Below are 22058 nucleotides of genomic sequence, written 5' to 3' on the forward strand. Positions count from 1 at the left end.
CAGAAAGTTTTCTTGCGATCAACCTTGTGCCCACAAATCAGCATGGCGCCCACGCAATTGAGTATTTGCCTTTTATTTGTTCCCAGAAACCCTCACAATCGGGTCTTCAAAACTTCTTCAAAATCAACCCACACAATCGGGTTGAACAGAAGAAATGAGCATTGTCCCCACTCATTGGGTGACAAACAAGTTCGCGCACAAACAAGTTCGCGCAATATTATCCGTGCACTTTTTGCTGATACGTTTGATTGAGAAATTTCGAAAGCACTTTCCTTCTCGGGTGTGAGCTAGAGAAAATGTTTAAAGTCAAAGACTTTATTTAATATAAACATTAAAATTGTTGAACAAAAGTTAGAGTTAAAAGATACAGAATTTAAATTACAGAGTTAAAGGTTTGAAGAATAAAATGATGAGAATTGTTGTTAAAGAGATATTTGTTAAAAAGATAGTTGTTAAAGAGAAGTTTTATTGCTTGGAGAAAGGCAGCTGATTTAATGAGATAAGATTTGCATTATGGTGGTTGATTGTGTTCATATCACCTACAATTAATATGGGAAACAACACGGATTTAAAACTTGACAAATCCCGTCAAGAACAAACAATCCTTGACGTATTCCGTCAAGTTCTGCATCCGTGATGTTTCCCATCTTAATTTATGATGCTTTTGCTTTTTCTGTTAAAATCCGGATGCTCTTGATTACATCTGTTTCTAATGCTGAATTTTTTTTGTGAAAATTTTGAAAGGTGTTTGCAATTTGTAATTTACAAGCATGTCATACTTTCTGTTCTTAGGGTTACTTCATTATCAAGGGCTAAAGAAGGAACTTTCATGCTCTAAACACTTCCGACCAACAGAATTAATCTTATCAATAGTATTTCCAGTGGTGTTCAAATGGGCTGTCGCAAGCCCAGTGATACCCTCAATTTCTGAACCAAAACCGTTACAACTTCTAGTTTAGAAAATGCACTGATGTAAATTGTGCGAAAGATTAAGCTTTACTTGTTCAACGTATACTTGGTTAAAGATACCCAAACTGGAGTGCTGAAGACCAGTTTTAACATTTATCATACCAGTAGGTTTGCACGAATCGCATTTTCATGGTTTCACTTGCTTATTTTGCCGAACATTTTACATGCAATTATATAAACTGTACCGGTAACTTGCCCTCTAGGCAAGAAAATCTGCTGTGTGGCGGTCACGAAAGTCTTCAAACTTTAACAAACTGCCTTTGTTGAAAGCTGAGCCCTTTTTGTTAGTGCTAAGCCCTGGAAACAGATTGCAACGTTTCCATCTGCGTTCTGCAACAAATTAGTAGTCAGCACAGGTACCGCTGAAATAGATGCACAAACTTAATCATATAAAAATAATAAATGCTGTTCGTAAAACACAGAGCAAAGGTACTCTCATTGTATATCGTAGCTCCTAATCCTACTTCTTCTGTAAAAAATAGATACTTCTCAGTATCTGAGGAATCTACGGAGCACATATATGCGGGTGTACTCTAATACTTTGGAGTAACGAAATTTGTGTGACACCAATTTGAACCAAAAATGCGATTATTTTGATATCTTCCCTTGAATATCTTTTGGATCAGGCGGATTTAAGGCAGATTCATTTGTTTAATTGGTGAGTACCAGCTCTGCACAGCTATTTCTGAATTCCACTTCGTGTTTTTAAGTTCAAGACAATGATCTTTTTTTCCTGTATGGTGATTAAACGAGTACTAAGAAGTCATACAAATCATAAATGACCTAGTGTGATTACAAAGAATTTATTTTGTTTTTTACCCACAGAAGTGTCATATATGGTTTTATTTGTTGCTTCTGAAAGCCACTAAATTTTTTGATGTGCGAGGCATTTTAAAGACAAAAAAAATATTTGCTCTAGGCATCTTTGACTGATTTTTCCTTATCAGTAACCTAGAGCATAGCAACTGAAGCCTTTTGAAAAATGGTTTTATTTTTTGTGTGATCCTTATATGACTACAAAGAAATCATACAAATCATATATGACCTAGTACGATTACTAAGAATCATATATGACCTAGTACGAAATCCTAGGTCCTAGGTCCTAGGTACGATGACCTAGTATGAAATTTGTATGATTGATGACCCGGGCTCATACTGGGTGTTTGACAATAAAATAATGGTCACTTATAATGGTATATATAACGGTAATTAGGTTGAGGCCACTAAGATGGGTTGGAGTATAAAAGGAACGATCCAAATTAAATAAGTTGATATTTTACCAAACCAATCAAATTTTTCAGCTCACCGTGAGTCATTCCAATTCTTTCCCATGCAGACTCTGACGTTCCCCAACCACCAGGCCCTTATTACTCTAAATAAACGATAGCGAAATATTTTGATTTTGCTTATGTGTGCTCCAATCTTTGTTGGTGGGCTATAATACTTGATCTAATTTGCTCATCAGAATCGGCAGTACAAGCTTACGTAGCAGGTTTTGATAAGTGTGTGCTCCCACACTCTCCGCTAGCATAAGCTGAGGAACGCCCAGAACAACTGTCCGCTTGACGGGACAGCCTCGGGTGTCCGAACATACATCAGTTCACCACTCTAACCTGAAACTACTTTCCAATCGAAACACATATTTTCAGAAAATATGCAGCAAAGGGAGACCTAAAATAAATACCTCGAGAATTCGTTATGGGGAAGAATAAACATTGGCTACTGTGGCTACTGTTTATAGAATAATTGAATACCCTCTCTTGTTCTTTCTACCGAACTAACATCTAGGAACTGGGACACTCCTCTGCATTCCTCCACTCAACAGTGGCACTCTTGGCTCAAAACAGCTCAGGCCAACTGTTGATTGGGCTAGAAACCCGAGTCTCTACCGGTCTGTCGAACAAAGATAACTCTGCAGATGTCAAACTAGAGGACAAATACCCCGATCTGCAAAGAGCAGCAGTGAAATTCAGTTAAGTGTCCTTCACGTACTGGATTTGCACTCTTGCAGTGACTATCAACAAATTCCAATTCCCTTCCCCAAAACAACTTCATTTTCGGGTCTTTTATGGGTGAAAAAATTTCATCGAATCAATGGCAATTTCAATAGGGTAAGAGCTGGTTTGAGAGAAGACGCGAGTTTTACGGTCACGTTGACGCCTGGCTACTTCAGTTACTGCCACATGATAGTATGGTGCATAAGTTTGCAAGCTACCGCCAACACCTCACGCTTAATATTAAAGTCTACTTTGTAATGGCTTTCTTCTGTAGCTGGTAACGCATGTTTTGTCGGTAGAGTGAAAAATATCCGGAGCGTGAATTGTTGCTTTTGCGCGGTTCTTTCCCATTGCAGCACCCCAACAAGAAATTATTGCACAAAAACTATGACACATAATAAATCGTGCCAAAGTTTGTTGTTGGGTGAGGATCTGTTGTACATTAAATAACTGAGCTGATCGGAGTAGATAAAATTGGCTGGTTGGTTTGGTGTGGGGATTATGACTCCAAAACTTTGGGTGTGGGGCGCTATAATGATATAACATCCAATTACGTACCAGGAAGTGTCACTCATACCTCTCCGTTCAGCTAGTCATTTAATGTTTGTCATCCCTTGTCGTTGATCAGCTGCTGCTACAACAATTACCAATTATCAAGGTTCATGAAGTTCATGCTCTAAATTCTTACATACGACATAATTGCCCGTATGAGTAGTATTGGCAGTGGCGTTCAAGGGTTGTTGCAAGCGCATTATTACCCTCGTTTCCTTAACCAAACCAGTTTAAAAATTTCTAGTTTAGAGAGAACATTTAGTTTTGGGGATGTTCTAGTTTAGGGATGCAAATTGTGCAACGTATATTTGGCTAATGATGCCCAAATTCGAGTGCATTAGACCAGTTGTAACGTTTAGCATACCAGTAGGTTTGGAAGATGCTTATTTTCTCATTTGCACCTGCTATCTACATGCAAATCTAGGAACGTACAAGTAACTTGCCCTCTAGGCAGCAAAACCTGATGTGCGGCGGTCACGAAAGTGGGCAACGTTGAAGCGAAGGAGTCTTAACAAACTGCTTTACGAAATCTCTAAGCATCTGTTGTTAGTGCAGCACCCTGGAAACAGATTGCACCATTTGCGGGTCCAGCAACACGTTAGTAGTCAGGAAAGGTACCGCTGAAAAAGACACACAAAATTAATCCTGTACAAGTACTAAACAGGTTTCGTAAAATTGTAAGAGCAAAGGTATTCTCATTTTATATCGTAGCTACTAATCCTACTACTTCCTCATACTGAGCTTTCCTCCAACCACGAAATAGTTTATTATTAGGGTATATTGCAGTAATTACGTCGAGGAGACTAAGATGGGCGGAGTATAAAACGAAAGACCCATATTAAGTAAAGTTGATATTTTACGAAACCAATCAAAATTTTCAGCTTACTGTGAGCCACTTCAATTTTTTCTCATGATGACTTTGACGTTCCACAACCACTAGGCGCCTACTACTCTAAATAAGCGATGGGAAATTAAAATTTTGCATATGTGTGCTCCAGTCTTTTTTGGTGGGGCTATAATGGTTGATCTAGTTGGCTCATCAGAATCAGCAGTACAAGCTTACGTAGAAGGTTCGTACTCGTCTGTGCTCCCATACCCTCCACTAGCATAACCCGAGGAAAACCCACAACAAACTGTTCACTAAAAGGTCGCAGTATCAATAGTATTGGCAGTGACGTTCAAATGGGTTGTCTCAAGGGCTGCAAAATCCTCGTCTCCTTAAACAAACCAGTTAGAGTTTCTGGCGAAGAAAAAACACTAATGTAGAGTGTGCTTTTTTAACATATACTTGGCTAACGGTGCACAAGTACACGAGGTAGAGTGCCTAAGACCAGTTATAACATTTATGCAAGAAGCGCATTTTCTTAGTTCCACCTGATTATATTGCCTAACACTTTACATGAAATTCTGTGAACATACAGGTAAAATGGCTGCTAAGCAGCCAGACCTGAGCAGCGGCGATCACGAAAGTCGGTAACGCTAACGCAAAAGGATCATATGTAAGCATACGTTGATATATGTAATATCAATGATTTTTTAATTTCAGCAAACTACAATACGCAAACTTGTCTTTATGTCAGTGCCTGTAACAAACGGCACCATTTGCGCATCCTGCAGCAAGCTATGTTTCAGCACCTGCACCGCTGAAATAGATACACAAGTTTAATCCTGTACAAATAACTAAAAGGGGTTCGTAAATTCGGAAAATGTCTCATTTTGAGCGTAGCTCCTAATCTTACAAGCACGAAATAATACTCACTTATTAGGGTGTATAAGGTTAATTAGGTTGATGCCACTAGGATGGGTGGGGGTATACAAAGAACGACCCATATTTAATAATTGGATACATTACCAGACCAATCAAATTTTTCAGCTCGCCGTGATTTTCTGATTCTTTCGCAAGCTGACGTTCAATCATGAAGCCTGTAATTCTCTAAATAATCAAAAAGGAATGGTTCTAATACTGCAGGTTTGTGTGCCCCACTCTTTGTTGGTGGGGCTATATTGGTGGAGAACTGATCTGGTTGGAAAATATAAATTACTATGGCAAGCTTATGTAGCAGGTTTTGATTTGTCTGTGTTCCTACACTCTCGGCTAGTGTAACCTGAGGAAAACCCAGAATAGTTCACTTGGAGGGACCGCCGCCTCCAGCATCCGATCACACATCCGTTTACCACTCTCACCAGAACTTTTTAAAACCATTTCGCTTTCTAGACAATTTTTCTGTTTTCGGGGCCTTCGGGGTTGCGAAAATTTCGTCGAATCATTGGCACTTATCAAGGGTCACAAAATTTCATGCCCGAAAAACACACGTCCAACAATAATTGCCGCATCAGTAGTATTGGCAGTGGATCTCAAATGGGTTGTCGCAAGCGAAGCAAAGCCCTCGTTTCCTTCAAAAAACCATTTTCTAGTTTAGAGAAAACACACTGATGTAAATTGTGCGAAAGATTAAGCACTACTTGTTCAACGTATATTTGAATAATGATAACCAGGTTCGAGTGCTTACAACCAGTTTTAACGTTTAGCATACCAGTAGGTTTTCATGATGCTCATTTTCATAGTTGCACCTGCTTATTTTGCCTGACAGTTTGCATGAAATTCTAGGAGCGTACCGGTCTCTAGGCAAAAACACCTGTGCGGTGGTCACGAACGTTGGCAACGTTGAATCAAAAGAGTTGTACATTTGTAAAAATTAATGAAAATTATAAATTTCAACAGAGGGGTTGTGTCCGTGATGGGGGTGAAGGTGGGGGGGGGGGGGGTGAAGGGGAAGGGTCGATGGGGAGGGGGCGGGTGGGTGTGGAGGGTGGGCCTAGTTTGCGGGTTTACGGAAGGAATAAAATGTGAGGGTTGGAGTAGGGGCGGTTGTTTGTGTACTTAGAGCGACTAAGCTGTAATGCTCTGTATGAGATCTTAATGTCCTCTGAGACGTTTTGCCTGGTCATCTTGTTATATAATGAGACAAAACGATAAGATAGAATTGCATAAAGACCAGCATGACCAGTATATTTTTTCTATAATAATATCATACCCCATATAATTGCATGTCATTCAATTTCTTCATTTCATTCAGGGACATTGATGATCATCAGCTGGGAGGGGGTTATATGAAGGATTTGATTTCTCACGCTCTCGTGTCGTACTTTCAACTGAACTACTACTATCTAAGTCAGGGAACTGGAAAACTCCCGCCTGCCGTCCTCCACTCAACAGCAGTAGACGTGGCTCAGTAGCCAGCGAAGTCGAACTGTCGGGCGGGTTAGCAGCCCGGGTTGATCCCGATCCGCCGAACACAGACGACAACTCGGGTGGTCAATCTTCGACAAGTACCCCGATCCGTGAATGGCATGATTGGAATTCAATCCAGCGTCCTCGAGCTGGAAATGCATACCTGCAGTGATTATTACTGAAAAACAATTCCTTTTTCAATATTTTCACTCCAATTTGGTGAGCTGTCACGCCTGGATGTTAGTGAACTGACAATTTCAATTGGGTACAAGTTTTAAGGGCGGACGCGTGTTTATGGGCACTATCATGGGTGTTTCAAATGGGTGCATAAATTTGCATGCAACCTCCAAAGCTTCTTGTTTTATTTAGACAAATGTTTTGGTGGTAATGGCTTATTTTCTTCTGCATGTATCTGGTGGTTCTATGATTAAATGCATGTTGCGTTTGAGGGTTCTCGAATCAAAGCAGTTCTTTAGTGTAGTCTGGGTGGCGTTGGGGTTGGGGTTGGGAAACCCCCTTTGCGTACCAAGCAGTGTCACTCTCAAACCCTCAGTCCAGCAAGTCTTCTCTGTCCTCATCTTAATCAGCTGCTGCTACAACATAACTACCATTTACAGAGGGCCAAGGAATGAAATCTCAGGCTCTAAATACTCACATTGGACAGCAATGGCCCTAGCCGTATGTCCAGTGGCATTCAATTGGGCCGTCTCCAAGCCTGTAAAACCCCTGGTTTCCTAAACCAAACCCTTGCACAATTTATTGGAAAATGATAGATTTAAGAGAAATGTGAATAAGCTTTGATAATCAAGTTTGCTCCTTCAAAGTATACTTGGAAATGTGTACTAGGAACGTATAGAGAAACGAATCCTCGAGTAACAGGGAACGGAGCGAGAGAACGGGTCATACAGATATCCAAAGTTCGAAAACTTATACAAGTCGTGTAACATTTCATTTAGAACAGCAGTAGGTTTGCAAGAGGGTCTCGTTTTCATAGTTGCACCTGCTTAAAGTCCCCAGCAGTTTAAAATTCTAGGATCGTACCGGTAACTTGGCCTCAAGGCACCAAGACGTGATGTGCCGCGGTCATGAAAGTCGGCAACGCTGAAGCAAAAACATTTAAATACAAAGTCATTTACCTCTTTAAATTGTAGCAAACTGTCTTACGAAATCTCAAGCCTTGTTGCCAGTGCATTAACCTGGCGACAGATTGCGCCTTTTGTACATCTTGAACCAAGTTTGTTGTTGTCAACACAGGTACCGCTGAAATGAATACAAGCGCAACCCGGTACCAAGTACCAAATGTAGTAAGCAACGTTGCGAAAAGAGCAAAGGTGGTCTCTCATTTTATACGTAGCTCTTAATCCTACACCTCAATATTTACACCCCTCCAACTAGAAATCGCCCTTCCCCTATAAGGGTACCTAACGGTAATTAAGTGAAGGCAATTAAACTTGTTGGGCGGGAACACCCATATTAGACTAGGCTTAATATTGTATCTTGGGGGTACAATCAAATTTTTGAAATTTTTTGTTCCCGGTAGTGTTCCCATTCTTTCCCAGACTTTGCCGTTCTCTAACCACAAGGTCAATGACTTTCGTTGTGTGAACACCACTTCGCCAATATCTAATGCCCTTATTACTGTCAAAAAACGATACTGTGGGCTCCAGTCTTTTTTGGTGGGGCTATAATGGTGAAAGAACGGACAGTTTTCTCATCAAAATTAGCAATTACAATTTTACGTAACTGGTTTTTTGTCTGTGCTCACACACTCCCCACGAGCGCCACCTGAGGAAAACCCACAACAGTTCACGCGGGGGGACAGCACCTCCAGCCTCCACCACTCGATCATACACTATTTCATCACTCTCATCTGAAACACTTAGCAAATCAACACAGGAAAACAATTTAGGACTCTATGGTTTTGCTCGCCCCAGCTCAGTGGTCTTATAGAAACGTACAGAAAATCGAAGCCTCGAGTACAAGGAGCTAGGGAAGGGGTCATAGAGATAACCAATGTTCAAAACATAAACAAATCGTGTACAGTTTTCTTTAGAACAGCAGTAGGTTTGCATGAGGCTCTCATTTTCATAGTTGCTTCTGCTTAAATTCCCCAACGTTTTACAGTTCTATAGGAACGTACCGGAAACTTGGCTTCTGGGCATCAAGACGCGATGTGCAGCTGTCATGAAGTTCGGCAACGCCGAAACAAACATTTAAATGCAAAAAATTCATTCGCCTCTTATTGTAACAAACTGCCTTACGAAATCTCAATCCTTGCCGCCAGTACAGCACCCCGGTGACAGATTACACCATTTGGCATCTTGAACCAAGTTTGTTCTTCTCAGCACAGGTACCGCTGAAATGAATACAAGCTTAACCCGGTACCAAGTACCAAATGCAGTAAAGTTGCGAAAGGAGCAAAGGTGGTCTGTCATTTTAAATCATAGCTCTTAATCCTATCCCTCAATAGTATTGAGTTTTCCCCACTATAGCCCTTCATCCCCTCCCCTTAAATTATAGCCATTTTTAGGGTACATATCGGTAATTAAGTGAGGCAATAAAACTTGGTGGCGGGGATGGAGGTATAAAGGGAAACGCCCATAATAACCTACGCTCAATTTTATCTAAATCAAAACTTTGTTCCCGGTGAGACTTTCCCATTCTTTCTCATGACTTTGCAGTTCGCGGTCAACGCGGTCAACGACTTTCGTTGGGTGACCACCACTTCGCCAAAATCTAAAGCCCTTTTTACTCTAAATAAACGATACTGTGGGCACCAGTCTTTGTTGGTGGGGCTATTATGGTGAAAGAGCTGATATATTTTGCTCATTAGAACTAGCATTACAAACTTACGTAACAGGTTTTGTCTGTGTTCCCACACTCCACGAGAGTGCAATCTGAGGAAGACCCACAACATTTCACGTGGGCGGACAGCACCTCCACCAGCCTCCACCACTCGATCATACATCCTTTCATCACTCTCATCTGAAAGATTTTACTAATCAACACTCAAAAACTATTTAGGGATCTATTCTGTTTCGGCCTCCCGGTGTTTTTACGCTCCCCAGTTACAAATTTCTTGTTATATAGCACGTTACTATGTAAAAAATAGTGCGCCTGGGAGGGGCGTAAAAAATATTAGCCCACTAAGCTGGTGGGGGGGGGGGCAAAACAGAATATATCCCTATGCATTTTCGGGGGTGCAAATTTCATCGTAGAGTAAAAATGCCTCGAAAATCCCTACTTACTGGTAAGAAAATAGTTCTGCTTGTTCACATTGGTGCCATAGTTCCAAATTTGATCAATTTTTCCAAATTTTTGTTCAAAATTCAATGCAACTCAATTGTAGACGCTTAGGTAAAAAATGACAATGATTGCTTTTTTGACATTCCAAAAAGAAATCTCTAGGATTTCCGACTTCCAAATTTCTCATATTTGACTCTATTGTTCACGTTGACATCTTGAAATTTCGGGAAGTTAAAGTAAAAAAACTTTGGTCTTTTCCATTTTATACTCCAAAACATTGCCCCAATAGTTTAATTATGGTAATTGATGATTTTATGGGATCTAATCACCCTAGTTTGGGGATTCCATAATTAGAAAAGGAACTGTTTTCCCCATGACTCATGAAGCAGAATCAGTTAAAGTCTCAGTACACCGTAAATTGGCACTAATGTGATTAGGCCCACTAGTATTTTGCAATACCCCTCAGTTCGAGATGCGGTTTCTCATGTTATTCTGTGGATTTGATTGATACCAGGCGTCTTTCGGCGCATTAAAATATTTGAGCTGTATCTAGGCAATATTCACCAGGTGGAATCCAACTGAATACTTGCTAACATTTCTTGCATGAAATAAAGAATATAATTACACGGTTGTTATCGCCATAGAGAAGTTATCGAAATACGAGGCAAAGCAGAGTGGTTGATTAAACTCGAGAAAGCGATAAGAACTGTGTGGTAATGTTTTTAATCAACTCTCGTTGCGATTACAGCAGTTGAATAGCTTGAACCACTCCTGTGATTGGGCTACTTGTTTATCACCTTTAATTGCCGCTAATCATATTGTAAAAGTGATAAAAGAGTGCAATAAGGTTGTAATCTAATAACACAGCAAATTTCTTAAAAGTTAATTGGAATTAAAGCTGCACAATTTGCGCATCTTGAACCCAATTTGTTCTTCTCAGCCCAGGTACCGCTGAAATGAATACAAGCTTAACCCGGTACCAAGTACCAAAGGCAGTAAAGTTGCGAAAAGAGCAAAGTTGGTCTCTCATTTTAAATCGTAGCTCTTAATCCTATCCCTCAATAGTATTGAGTTTTCCCCACTATAGCCCTTCATCCCCTCGCCTTAAATTATAGCCATTTATTAGGGTACATATCGGTAATTAAGTGGAGGCAATTAAACTTCGTGGCGGGGTTGGGGATATAAAGGGAAACGCCCATATTAACCTACGCTCAATTTTATCTTGGGGGTACTAAATAACTTTGTTCCCGATGAGACTTTTTCATTCTTTCTCATGACTTTGCCGTTCCCTAACCACGAGCTAAACAATTCTCGTTGAGTGACAACCACTTCGCCAAAATCTAAAGCCGTTATTACTCTAAATAAACGATACTGTGCGCTCCAGTCTTTGTTGGTGGGGCTATTATGGTGAAAGAGCTGTTATAGTTTGCTCATTAGAACTAGCATTACAGACTTACGTAACAGATTTTGTCTGTGTTCCCACACTCCACAAGAGTGCAACCTGAGGAAAGCCCACAACAGTTCATGTGGGTGGATAGCACCTCTGGCCTCCACCACTCGATCATACATTCTTTCATCACTCTCATCTGATGATTTTGCTAATCGACACACGAAAACAAATTAGGGATCTATTCTGTTTCGGCCTTCCAGTGTTTTTACGCTCCCCAGTTACAAATTTGTTGTTATATAGCACGTTACTATGTAAAAATTAGTGCGCCTGGGTGGGGCGTAAAAAATATTAGCCCACTAAGCTGGTGGGGGGGGCAAAACAGAACATATCCCCATGCATTTTGGGGGGTGCAAATTTCATCGGACAGTAAAAATGCCTCGAAAATCTCTACTTACTGGTAAGAAATTAGTTTGCTTGTTCACATTGGGTGCCATAGTTCCAAATGTGATCAACTTTTCCAAATGTTTGTTCAAAATTTAATGCAACTCAATTGTAGACGCTTAGGTAGAATTATGACAATGATTGCTCGACTCGCCCTATTGAGCGACAAAGTCAGCTCCCTCGAAATTTCTCTCGCTTTTTGACATCACAAAAGGAAATCTCTATGACTTCCGACTTCCAAATTTCTCATATTTGACTCCATTGTTCACGTTGACGTCTTAAAACTCCGGGAAGTGAAAGTACAAAAACTTTGGTCTTTTCCATTTTGTACTCCAAAACATTGCCACAATAGTTTATTTATGGTAATTGATGATTTTGTGGGATCTAATCACCCTAATTTGGGGATTCCATAATTAGAAAAGGAAGTGTCTTCCCCAAGACTCGTGAAGCAGAATCAGTTAAAGTCTTATTACACAGTAACTTGGCACTGATCTGTTTAGGCCCACTAGTAATTTGCAATACCCCTCAGTTCGAGATGCGGTTTCTTATAGCATTTTATTCTGTGGGTTTGATTGATACCAGGCGTCTTTCAGCGCATTAAAAATTTGAGCTGTATCTGGGCGATATTCACCAGTTGTCGCCATAGAGAAGTTTTCGAACTACGAGGCAAAAGCGAATGGTTGATTTAACTAGAGAAAACGATATGAAATCTGGTAATGTTTTTAATCAACTCTCGTTGCGATTACAGCAGTTGCATAGCTTGAACCACTCCTGTAATTAGGTTACTTGTTTATCACATTTCATTGCCACTAATCATATAGTAAAAATGATGAAAGAGTGCAATAAAGTTGCAATCTAATAGCGCAGCAAATTTCTTAAAAGTTAATTGCAATTAAAGCTGCAACCTTTGCGCATCTTGAACCAAGTTTGTTCTTCTCAGCACAGGTACCGCTGAAATGAATACAAGTTCAACGCGGTACCAAGTACCAAATGCAGTAAAATTGCGAAAGAGCAATGGTGGTCTCTCATTTTAAATCGCAGCTCTTAATCCTATCCCTCAACAGTATTGAGTTTTCCTTACTATAGCCCTTCATCCCCTCCCCTTAAATTATAGCCATTTATTACGGTACATATCGGTAATTAAGTGGAGGCAATTACACTTGGTGGCGGGGATGGGGGTATAAAGGAAAATGCCCAAATTAACCTACGCTCAATTCTATCTTGGGGATACTAAATCAAAACTTTGTTCCCGGTGAGACTTTCTCATTCTTTCTCATGACTTTGCCGTTCCCTAACCACAAGCTAAATGACTTTCGTTGGGTGACAACCACTTCGCCAAAACCTAAAGCCCTTATTACTCTAAATAAACGATACTGTGGGCTCCAGTCTTTGTTGGTGGGGCTATTATGGTGAAAGAGCTGATATAGTTTGCTCATTAGAACTAGCATTACAAACTTACGTAACAGATTTTGTCTGTGTTCCCACACTCAACGAGACTGCAACCTGAGGAAGACCCATAACAGTTCACGTGGGGGGACAGCACCTCCAGCCTCCACCACTCGATCATAAATCTTTTCATCATTGTCATCTGAAAAATTTTGCTAATCAACACACGAAAACAATTTAGGTATCTATTCTGTTTCGGCCTCCCAGTGTTTTTTTTTGACACTCCCCAGTTACACATTTTTTGTTATACAGCACGTTATTATGTAAAAAATAGTGCGCCTGGGTGGGGCGTAAAAAATATTAGCTCACTAATCTGGTGGGGGGGGGGCAAAGCAGAATACATCCCCATGCATTTTCTGGGGTGCAAGTTTCATCGTATAGTAAAAATGCCTCGAAAATCTCTACTTACTAGTAAGAAAATAGTTCTGCTTGTTCACATTGGGTGCCATACTTCCAAATCTGATCAACTTTTCCAAATTTTTGTTCAAAATTTAATGCAACTCAACTGTAGAGGCTTAGGTAGAATTATGACAATGATTGCTCGACTAGCCCTATTGAGCAACAAAGTCAGCTCCCTCTAAATTTTTCGCGGTTTCTTGACATCCCAAAATGAAATCTCTATGATTTCCGACTTCCAAATTTCTCATATTTGACTATTGTTCATGGTGACATCTTGACAGTTCGGGAATTATAGTCCAGAAACTTTGGTCTTTTCCATTTTGTACTCCAAAACATTGCCCCAATAGTTTAACTACGGTAAATTATGATTTTATGGGTTCTAATCACCCTAATTTGGGGATTCCATAATTAGAAAAGGAACTGTCTTCACCAAGACTCATGAAGCAGAATCAGTTAAAGTCTTATTACACAGTAAATTGGCACTGATCTGTTTAGGCCCACTAGTAATTTGCAATACCCCTCAGTTCGAGGTGCGGTTTCTTATAGCATCTTATTCTGTGGGTTTGATTGATACCAGGCGTCTTTCAGCGCATTAAAATATTTGAGCTGTATCTGGGCGATATTCACCAGTTGTCGCCATAGAGAAGTTTTCGAACTACGAGGCAAAGGCGAATGGTTGATTTAACTCGAGAAAGCGATATGAACTGTGGTATTGTTTTTAATCAACTCTCGTTGCGATTACAGCAGTTGCATAGCTTGAACCACTCCTGTTACTTGTTTATCACATTTCATCGCCGCTAATCATATAGTAAAAGTGATAAAAGAGTGCGATAAAGTTGTAGTCTAATAACGCAGCAAATTTAAATTTAATTGCACTTAATGTTGCACCATTTGCGCATCTTGAATCGAGTTTGTTGTTGGCAATACAGGTACCGCTGAAATGAATACAATCGTAACCCGGTACCAAGTTCCAAATGTAGTTAGCAACGTTGCGAAAAAAGCAAATTTGGTCTCTCGTTTTATACGTAGCTCTTAATCCTACCCCACAATATTAATACCCCTCCAACTAGAAATCCCCCCTAAATTATGTACGCTCCCCTATTAGGGTACATAACGGTAATGAAGTGGACGCAAGTAAACTTGGTGGGCGGGAAACACCCAAATTAAACTAGGCTTAATATTGTATCTTTGGGGTACAATCAAATTTTTCTGTTCCCGGTGGGCTTTCCACATTCTTTCCCAGACTTTGCCGTTCTCTAACCACAAGGTCAATGACTTTCGTTGAGTGAACACCACTTCGCCAAAATCTAATGCCTTTATTACTGTCAATAAACGATACTGTGGGCTCCAGTCTTTTTTGGTGGGGCTATAATGGTGAAAGAACTGACAGTTTTCTCATCAAAATTAGCAATTACAATTTTACGTAACAGGTTTTGTCTGTGCTCCCACACTCACCGCGAGTGTAACCTGAGGAACACCCACAACAGTTCACGCGGGGGGACAGCACCTCCAGCCTCAACCACTCGGCCTTGGACATAATATGTTGCTCTAACATGGCTAGTCATTGTCATATTATAAAGGTCATTGACTAAAATACATGGTAAAGGTATAAAATTGGTCAATTCAATTTAAAAAATGTTTAAAAGTTGCTCAATCATTGTAAAATGTGGTCCTATAGTGTAGTATAAGGGCAGAAAAACATAGTAATGGTTTTAGTTTGCTCAAATAAAGTATAGAATACAACGTAACGTCATCACTCTCATCTGAAACATTTTGCAAATCAACACAGGAAAACAATTTAGGACTCTATTGTTTTGCTCGCCCCAGCTCAGTGGTCTTATAGAAACGTACAGAAAATCGAAGCCTCGAGTACAAGGAGCTAGGGAACGGGTCATACAAATAACCAATGTTCAAAACATAAACAATTCGTGTAACGTTTTATTTAGAACAGCAGTAGGTTTGCAAGAGGTTCTCATTTTCATAGTTGCGTCTGCTTAGATTCCCCAGCAGTTCAAAATTCTCGGAACGTACCGCTAACTTGGCTTCTAGCCGCCAAGACGTGATGTGTCGTCATGAAACGCTTTAGCAAAAACATTTAAAAGCAAATTCTTTCGCCTCTTTTTTAAATTGTAGCAAACTGCCTAACGAAATCTGAGCCCTTGTTAATGTAACACCTGGAAGAAGATTTCACCATTAGGTTGTCCAACAATTTAGTAGTTAGCACAAGAAACATTGTAATTAGTACATAAATTTAATTCTGTACAAGTCGTAAATGGGGACCGTAAAATTGAATGAGCAAAGGTACTCTCAATTTATATCACATCTAATCCTACCAGGTCCTCATACTGGGTTTTACCACCGACCATGAATTAATAGTCACTTATAGGGGTATATAACGGTGATTAGGTTGAGGCCAGTCAGACGGGTAGAGGTATAAAGCCAGAGATCCATATAAAATAATTGCATAAATTACCTGACCAATTTTTCAACTCACACTGAGTACTTCCAATTTCTTTTTGGATGATTTTGACGTTCTGCAACTACGAAGCCCGTATTTTTCTAAGTAAACAACAAGAAATTGTTTTAATACTGCAGGACAGTGTCCCACTCTTTGTTGGTGGGGCTATATTGGTTGAGAGCTCAGTTACCTCATTTACCTCATTGGATCACCTCACTTATTAGTGCAAATTTTGTGGCTGGTTTTGATTTGCCTGTGCTCCCACATTCTGCACTCGCATAACCTCAGGGACATCCACAACATATTTCACTAGGAGGGACAGCATCCAGCATCCAATTATACATCCGTTCACCACTCTCACCTGAAACTTCTTTTCAATCGAAACAAAGCTCTTCATATTTCTTATCGTGTAGCAAGGGGAGAACTAAACTTAATAACTCTACAGTTTGTAATGGGAAAGATTAAACGTTTACAGATTTCAATATTTACCTTTTGTACTTTCAATCGAACTATCTGTGAACTGGAAAACTCACCACTCCCTTCCTCCACTCAACAGTAGCAAGGTGATAAAACGCACAATATAAACGTAGATTTTGATTTGAGAAAAAGCCATTGTTCATAGCATCATCAAGGCAATGAGCAAACTGCATCAGAAATGGCAAATCTGGCAACATTTTTGCCAGGTCTAAGTCTAAGCTCCGTCAACGGTTTGTTTTTGAGACCTAAAACGAGCGCAATTGGTTTAATTTATTAGTAGGCTGAACTAAAATTATATTAGAAGTTTTTCTGAGCTTTCAGCGTAAAATAGAACGGATACAAGGCTTGCGTTGTGAACAAAAAAATGACGTAATATTCTCGCTAGGAGCAAATCTCAGAAATAGATTGCTCATTTTGTTTACGCAGTAACATCCTCAGGGCCAGAAGTTGAGAGGATCGGTACAAGATTGACGAGTGGGTGGACAACCCAGGTTGAGGTCCAGACCCAAATTGAGTTATGCTCAGACCCAGTCGAGCGCACACCCGTGTGTTCCCAGACCGAAATTTCAGGGTCTTTTCGGAAGTTCGAGCGCACTACGGTCTGGACCATGGTCTGGAGATGGTCTGATCAGAGGTCATTTTGGTCTGAAAAGTCTGATCATAGGCGGATTCGAGCGCACTTGGGTCTGATCAGAGGCGACTTCGAACGCAATTGGGTCTGATCATAACCTCATCGAGCGCACTTTTGTCTGATCAGAGGCGACTTCGAGCGCAATTGGGTCTGATCATAAGCTCTTCGAGCGCACTTTTGTTTGATCAGAGGCGACTTCGAGCGCAATTGGGTCTGATCATAACCTCATCGAGCGCACTTGGGTCTGATCAGAAATGCTTTTGAACGCAATTGGGTCTGATCAGGGACCATTTCGAGCGCATTTTTTTCCATTTTTTTGTTTTTTTTTTAATGAGAGATGTTGGCTCTGCCAGGAGGCGGCCACAAAGCAGCGTTCTGATCAGAGACTCATCTCAAGTCCGATAGCTCTGATCACAAAACAGGAGTCCAGCCGATAACACTGGCCGGTCCCCTTCAGAAAAACTTTGATCAACTGGAGACCACGATGTTTCTTATGGAAAGCTGTCTAAATTCATCCATTGAGTCAGAAATATACACTAAAAGGTACACTAAATAAAATTTGTTCTCAACAGTTGGGTTTCGTTTTCTTTAGCAATACTTTTGTAATTGATTTTTCCTTAGATGAATTAAAAACTGCAAACATCAGATTTTTTGAAATGAATATATTATAGCAAAATTAGAAGATTTTTTCATAAGTAAAATCTTTCTCTGATCAGACTATTTCGAGCGCACTTGGGTCTGATCAGAGGCAATTTCGAGCGCAATTGGGTCTGATCATAGGCGGATTCGAGCGCAATTGGGTCTGATCATAACCTCTTCGAGCGCACTTGGGTCTGATCAGAGGCGACTTCGAGCGCAATTGGGTCTGATCATAATCTTTTCGAGCGCACTTGGGTCTGATCAAAGGCGACTTCGAGCGCAATTGGGTCTGATCAGAGGCGGCTTCGAGCGCACTTGTGTCTGATCAGACGTCTAATATTTTTATTCAAATTCTTCGCAAATCTTTTATGGCTAATTTGGCAGTAAAATTTCAACCAACGTGTGTGTAAGTTTTGTGTGTGCGTTTATGGGGTAACCGGTTTGTCTGTGACTTTTTGTCTGTGTCTGTCTGTGTCTGTATGTGCGTGTGTGTGTGAGTGTGTGTGTTGTAGGTGGGGGTCAAGCGATGGGGTTAGGGTTGAGAAGAAGGCTGATGAGAGGGGAGTTCAACTCGATAGGGGGAGGAGAGTGGACAATTTAAGTGTTGTCGTTAGAGGACGGGAGGGCTGACGATGGCGATTTTGAGTGTTTTTGATCAGAGTGGTCAGCTGGTAAGATGGTCTCGACTGAGTCTGATCATAGGCTACTTGGGTCTGAAATTGGGTCTGATCATAGTCTGATTAAGGTCTTGGGATGGTCTGGAGATGGTCTGATCAGATCTCCTTCGGTCTGGAAAGTCCGATCAGAACTCATTCAATCTAGAAAGTCTGATCAGAGATAATTTCGGTCTGGAAAGTCTGATCATAGATAATTTCGGTCTGGAAAGTCTGGTCAGAGATAATTTTGGTCTGGAAAGTCTGATCAGAAGCAAATTTGGGTCTGGACCTCAGACTGGGAAGCGACCAGGGCGATGTGCGTACGACAGAGCGCGAGACGCTGTCGCATTCATTTAAGATCTCAAATCAGGAGTTGGAGAATTACCACTAGGGTTGGTTTCTTTAATGATCCAGCCTAAGTCACATATCTTGAAGTGCTGTTCGATAGTCTGAAGAACGGTTACGTAAGATGTGCCGTGGTCATGAATTTCGGCAGTGCTGAAGCGAAAACATTAATGCAAGTTCATTCGCCTCCTTTTCAAATCGCCCTACGAAATCTCTTTACGAAATCTCAGCGCTTATTAATGTAACACCTGGAAACAGATTTCACCACTAGCACGTCCTGCAATTCAATAGTTAGCACAAGTACCGTTGAAATAGATACACAAAAATAACCCTGTACAAATAGTAAATGAGGTTCGTAAAATTGAAAGAGCAGAGGTACTCGCAATTTATATCGTAGCTCCTAATCCATTACTTCCTCATACTGGGTTAGTCTACCAAACTCGAAATATCATTCATTTATAGGGGTATATGACGCTGATTACGTTGAGGCCACTAAGATGGTTAGAGTTCTAAAAGAAGAGACCCATATAAAATTAATGCATAAATTACCAGATCAATTTTTCAACTCACCGTGAGTCCTTCCAATTTCTTTCAGGATGATTTTGACGTTCTCCAACTACGAAGCCCGTATTTTTCTAAATAAACAACAAGGAATCGTTTTAATACTGTTGGACTGAAGCAAGCAACATGGACAGCATTAGTAGTCAGAGAATTGAAGAGAAATCCCCACCTCCTCTCGGTAGTCCGACGGACGGTTACGTAAATCAGGCCCAAGTAATCCATTCCTGTATATGTGAAGGGAGGAGACTGGCATGCGAGTCTCTCCTTGATCGGTTGGGATGCTTGGCATGATCGGTTGAACGGTTTCCGCACGGAGCTTTCTGAACGAGACGCAGATTGACTTAATGCAGTGAGGAATGTAGTATATGGATGGCGTCACATTCCTGTACTTTTGATCGTAAATAATCGACAACCTGATGGTGGTTTTTAAATAACTATGCCGCAGAAACAATTTAACAAATGTATGACGCGCGTCCAGTTTAATAGGATGCATAGTGTAAAAGTGAGCTTTCGCTTTCACTAACCGTCGGAATTGACCAAAAGAATGGAGGAAACCGTGAGGCTCAATAAACTTAAACTGAGCAACGCGGCTGCTATTCTTGACGGATTTGTTGTCGTGACGAGCCTTTTTTTGGTTTTTGAAGACTCTCCTTGAACAAAGTACCGGAGATTACGCTCGTAACCCTCAAGATCAACAGTGTCCATTATGCTGCCGTCTACGGTACGTTAAATCTCGTGAATTGACAAAAGACGGATGCGGCTAAAGAGGAGATGGAGTAATCATCTTGATCCTTGGTTACAATGCCGAACTTGATTATATCGACGACGTCAGTACTTGGTACGAAAGGGAATTGCTTAGTTCTCAGGAAGCCATGACATCTCACGCAGTCACTGGATTGCAAACTATTAGTGAACATACTAGCCGGCATCTGCAGGTGGTTCCATTGCTGTGGCGACGTGGTTTCGTTGATCAACACTGGTGCATTCCAGGATTTCACTTACACTATTTACAATAAAGATGGGGATTGTTTGAGTTAACCCACGGCAAGACTGTTCACTTGAAGACTCTGTCTACAATAACGGCCAATGCGCGACAGGTTTGTTTTGTTCAAGCGTGCGGCGAAGAGAGTGGCTTGCAGTTTAATCTTCCGAAGGTCGTCATCTTCATAGGTGCAACACGGGCCTTGACAAAGACGAAAGACATTTCTGTTTTAATCTCTCCGGAAGTTACTTGAAACCAAAGAAAACATACTGCCCAGAAAACGTCTTGTGAGCTATCACATAACATTTGGATTTCAAGGAGTTGGAATGGTCTTGGAAAGTATCTTCTTGGCATTTTGATATTAGCCTACTGCGGCAGTTCAACAACATACAAGAAACCTTTCAACTTCTTCTGTGGTGCCCTCTTCATCCCAACTTTGTCCATTGACTTGACAGATTACGTGTTTCTAGATCAAACGAGCACGTACAGTAAACGGTGACAGAAGATCAATTGGATCGTAGACCTTTGACACAAGACTTAAACCATGCGCTGCGTCAAACTATGTGATGGTGCTATTATTGCCCCTTCTCACAGCCAAAATGTCATGGTTAAGATCCCACTCGAAACCAAGCACGAGCATCGATTCCTCCTTGGATGAATCGATTGTCTTTGGCTTAGCAGATACAGGAGACCCATCAATTTTGTCAACCAGATCTAGCACGTTGCCTAAAAACTTAGTATGCTTGAAAACACCTAGATGTAGATGTATCGAACCATTCGACCGTATGACGGCCCTCTAGATTGATTCTACTAAGTAAGCATTCATGTAATTCTCAAGGTCGGTTTTTAGAGCTTCTCGGTACTGTTTAGCGTTATCACCTGCCATTTGTTGAAGTGCGTAGTTAGCGCAGGAGGGCAAGTTTTTGTCCCTTAAATGTGGCGTTTGTACTGGTGTACCACAACATTTGCTGTGGGGTTCTCTAGCCACAAAAAGCGCAAAGATGGCTTATCACATGGTAACACTTCCACTTGGAGGGTCATTGCCTCAATGTCGCCTAATACGGCAACGGATGTTGTCTGAAGCGTTGAGTACATAGATTAGGTTTCGTTGTAAATTAGGTCCGGTGAGTACTGACTTATAAAGAGATGCAACGTCGACTTTAGCTGTTTCGTTTAGTAAACTAGGAACCTTGGCCGGTTTGTTCGAATTAATATCCGGATGGTTAGGTAGTTACAACTCACTTTTCGGGCAATTTTCGACCTTTGGGTCACCTTTTTCAACGTATCTTTTCTCTAGGTCTTCGTTGATGTTATTCGAACACCTTTCCCTCAAATGCTGTCATTTTCACGTTCCGAACAATTTTTCATTTTTTGGTCATCTTTTTCAAAGTAGCCCTTCTCTAAGTCTTCGTTGATAGTATCCGATTACCTTTCTTTTGAATGCTTTTTTTCGTAGGCCACTTTTCCAAAGATTTTAGTTGGACCAGGGCTGAGACGTAATTGTTGGGCAGTTCAATGTTATCTCCAGCCCATAACATTCCAACATTTTAAACTTTTTCTATTAAAACTGATGTTTTCGTGAATTTCTCGCAGAAGTGCATCCACGGCTGCTTGTGGGTCAACTTTCTTTAGAGCGC

At 40.8% G+C, this 22058-nt stretch overlaps 3 protein-coding genes across 9 annotated transcripts in view; 2 read left to right on the forward strand and 1 right to left on the reverse strand.

Moving 5' to 3' along the window:
* LOC142339330 (transmembrane protease serine 11G-like) overlaps positions 1 to 22058 on the forward strand; it is a 528023-nt gene that overhangs the window by 442331 nt on the left and 63634 nt on the right. The window lies entirely within an intron of this gene.
* LOC142339327 (ubiquinone biosynthesis protein COQ4 homolog, mitochondrial-like) overlaps positions 1 to 22058 on the forward strand; it is a 549842-nt gene that overhangs the window by 180139 nt on the left and 347645 nt on the right. The gene's annotated exons all lie outside the window — the stretch shown is intronic.
* Positions 242 to 13779, reverse strand: LOC142339321 (uncharacterized). 6 transcript variants are annotated; one of them, XM_075389274.1, is made up of 11 exons: positions 13683 to 13779; positions 13287 to 13415; positions 11454 to 11594; positions 6554 to 6899; positions 4582 to 4735; positions 3979 to 4138; positions 3525 to 3600; positions 2455 to 2582; positions 2276 to 2341; positions 1155 to 1331; positions 242 to 287 (listed from the first exon to the last, which is right to left on the reverse strand). In XM_075389274.1, exons 2-4 carry the CDS (start codon positions 13413 to 13415, stop codon positions 6729 to 6731), a joined length of 441 nt encoding a protein of 146 aa, XP_075245389.1. In that variant the 5' UTR covers positions 13683 to 13779; the 3' UTR covers positions 242 to 287; positions 1155 to 1331; positions 2276 to 2341; positions 2455 to 2582; positions 3525 to 3600; positions 3979 to 4138; positions 4582 to 4735; positions 6554 to 6728. The 6 variants fall into 6 exon arrangements, with proteins under 6 accessions (XP_075245389.1, XP_075245394.1, XP_075245390.1 ...); XM_075389279.1 differs by lacking the exon at positions 6554 to 6899; XM_075389275.1 differs by lacking the exon at positions 3525 to 3600.

Source organism: Convolutriloba macropyga, chromosome 5 (assembly GCF_964194025.1).
Source record: "Convolutriloba macropyga chromosome 5, txConMacr16.3, whole genome shotgun sequence".
Classification (NCBI taxonomy): domain Eukaryota; kingdom Metazoa; phylum Xenacoelomorpha; order Acoela; family Convolutidae; genus Convolutriloba; species Convolutriloba macropyga.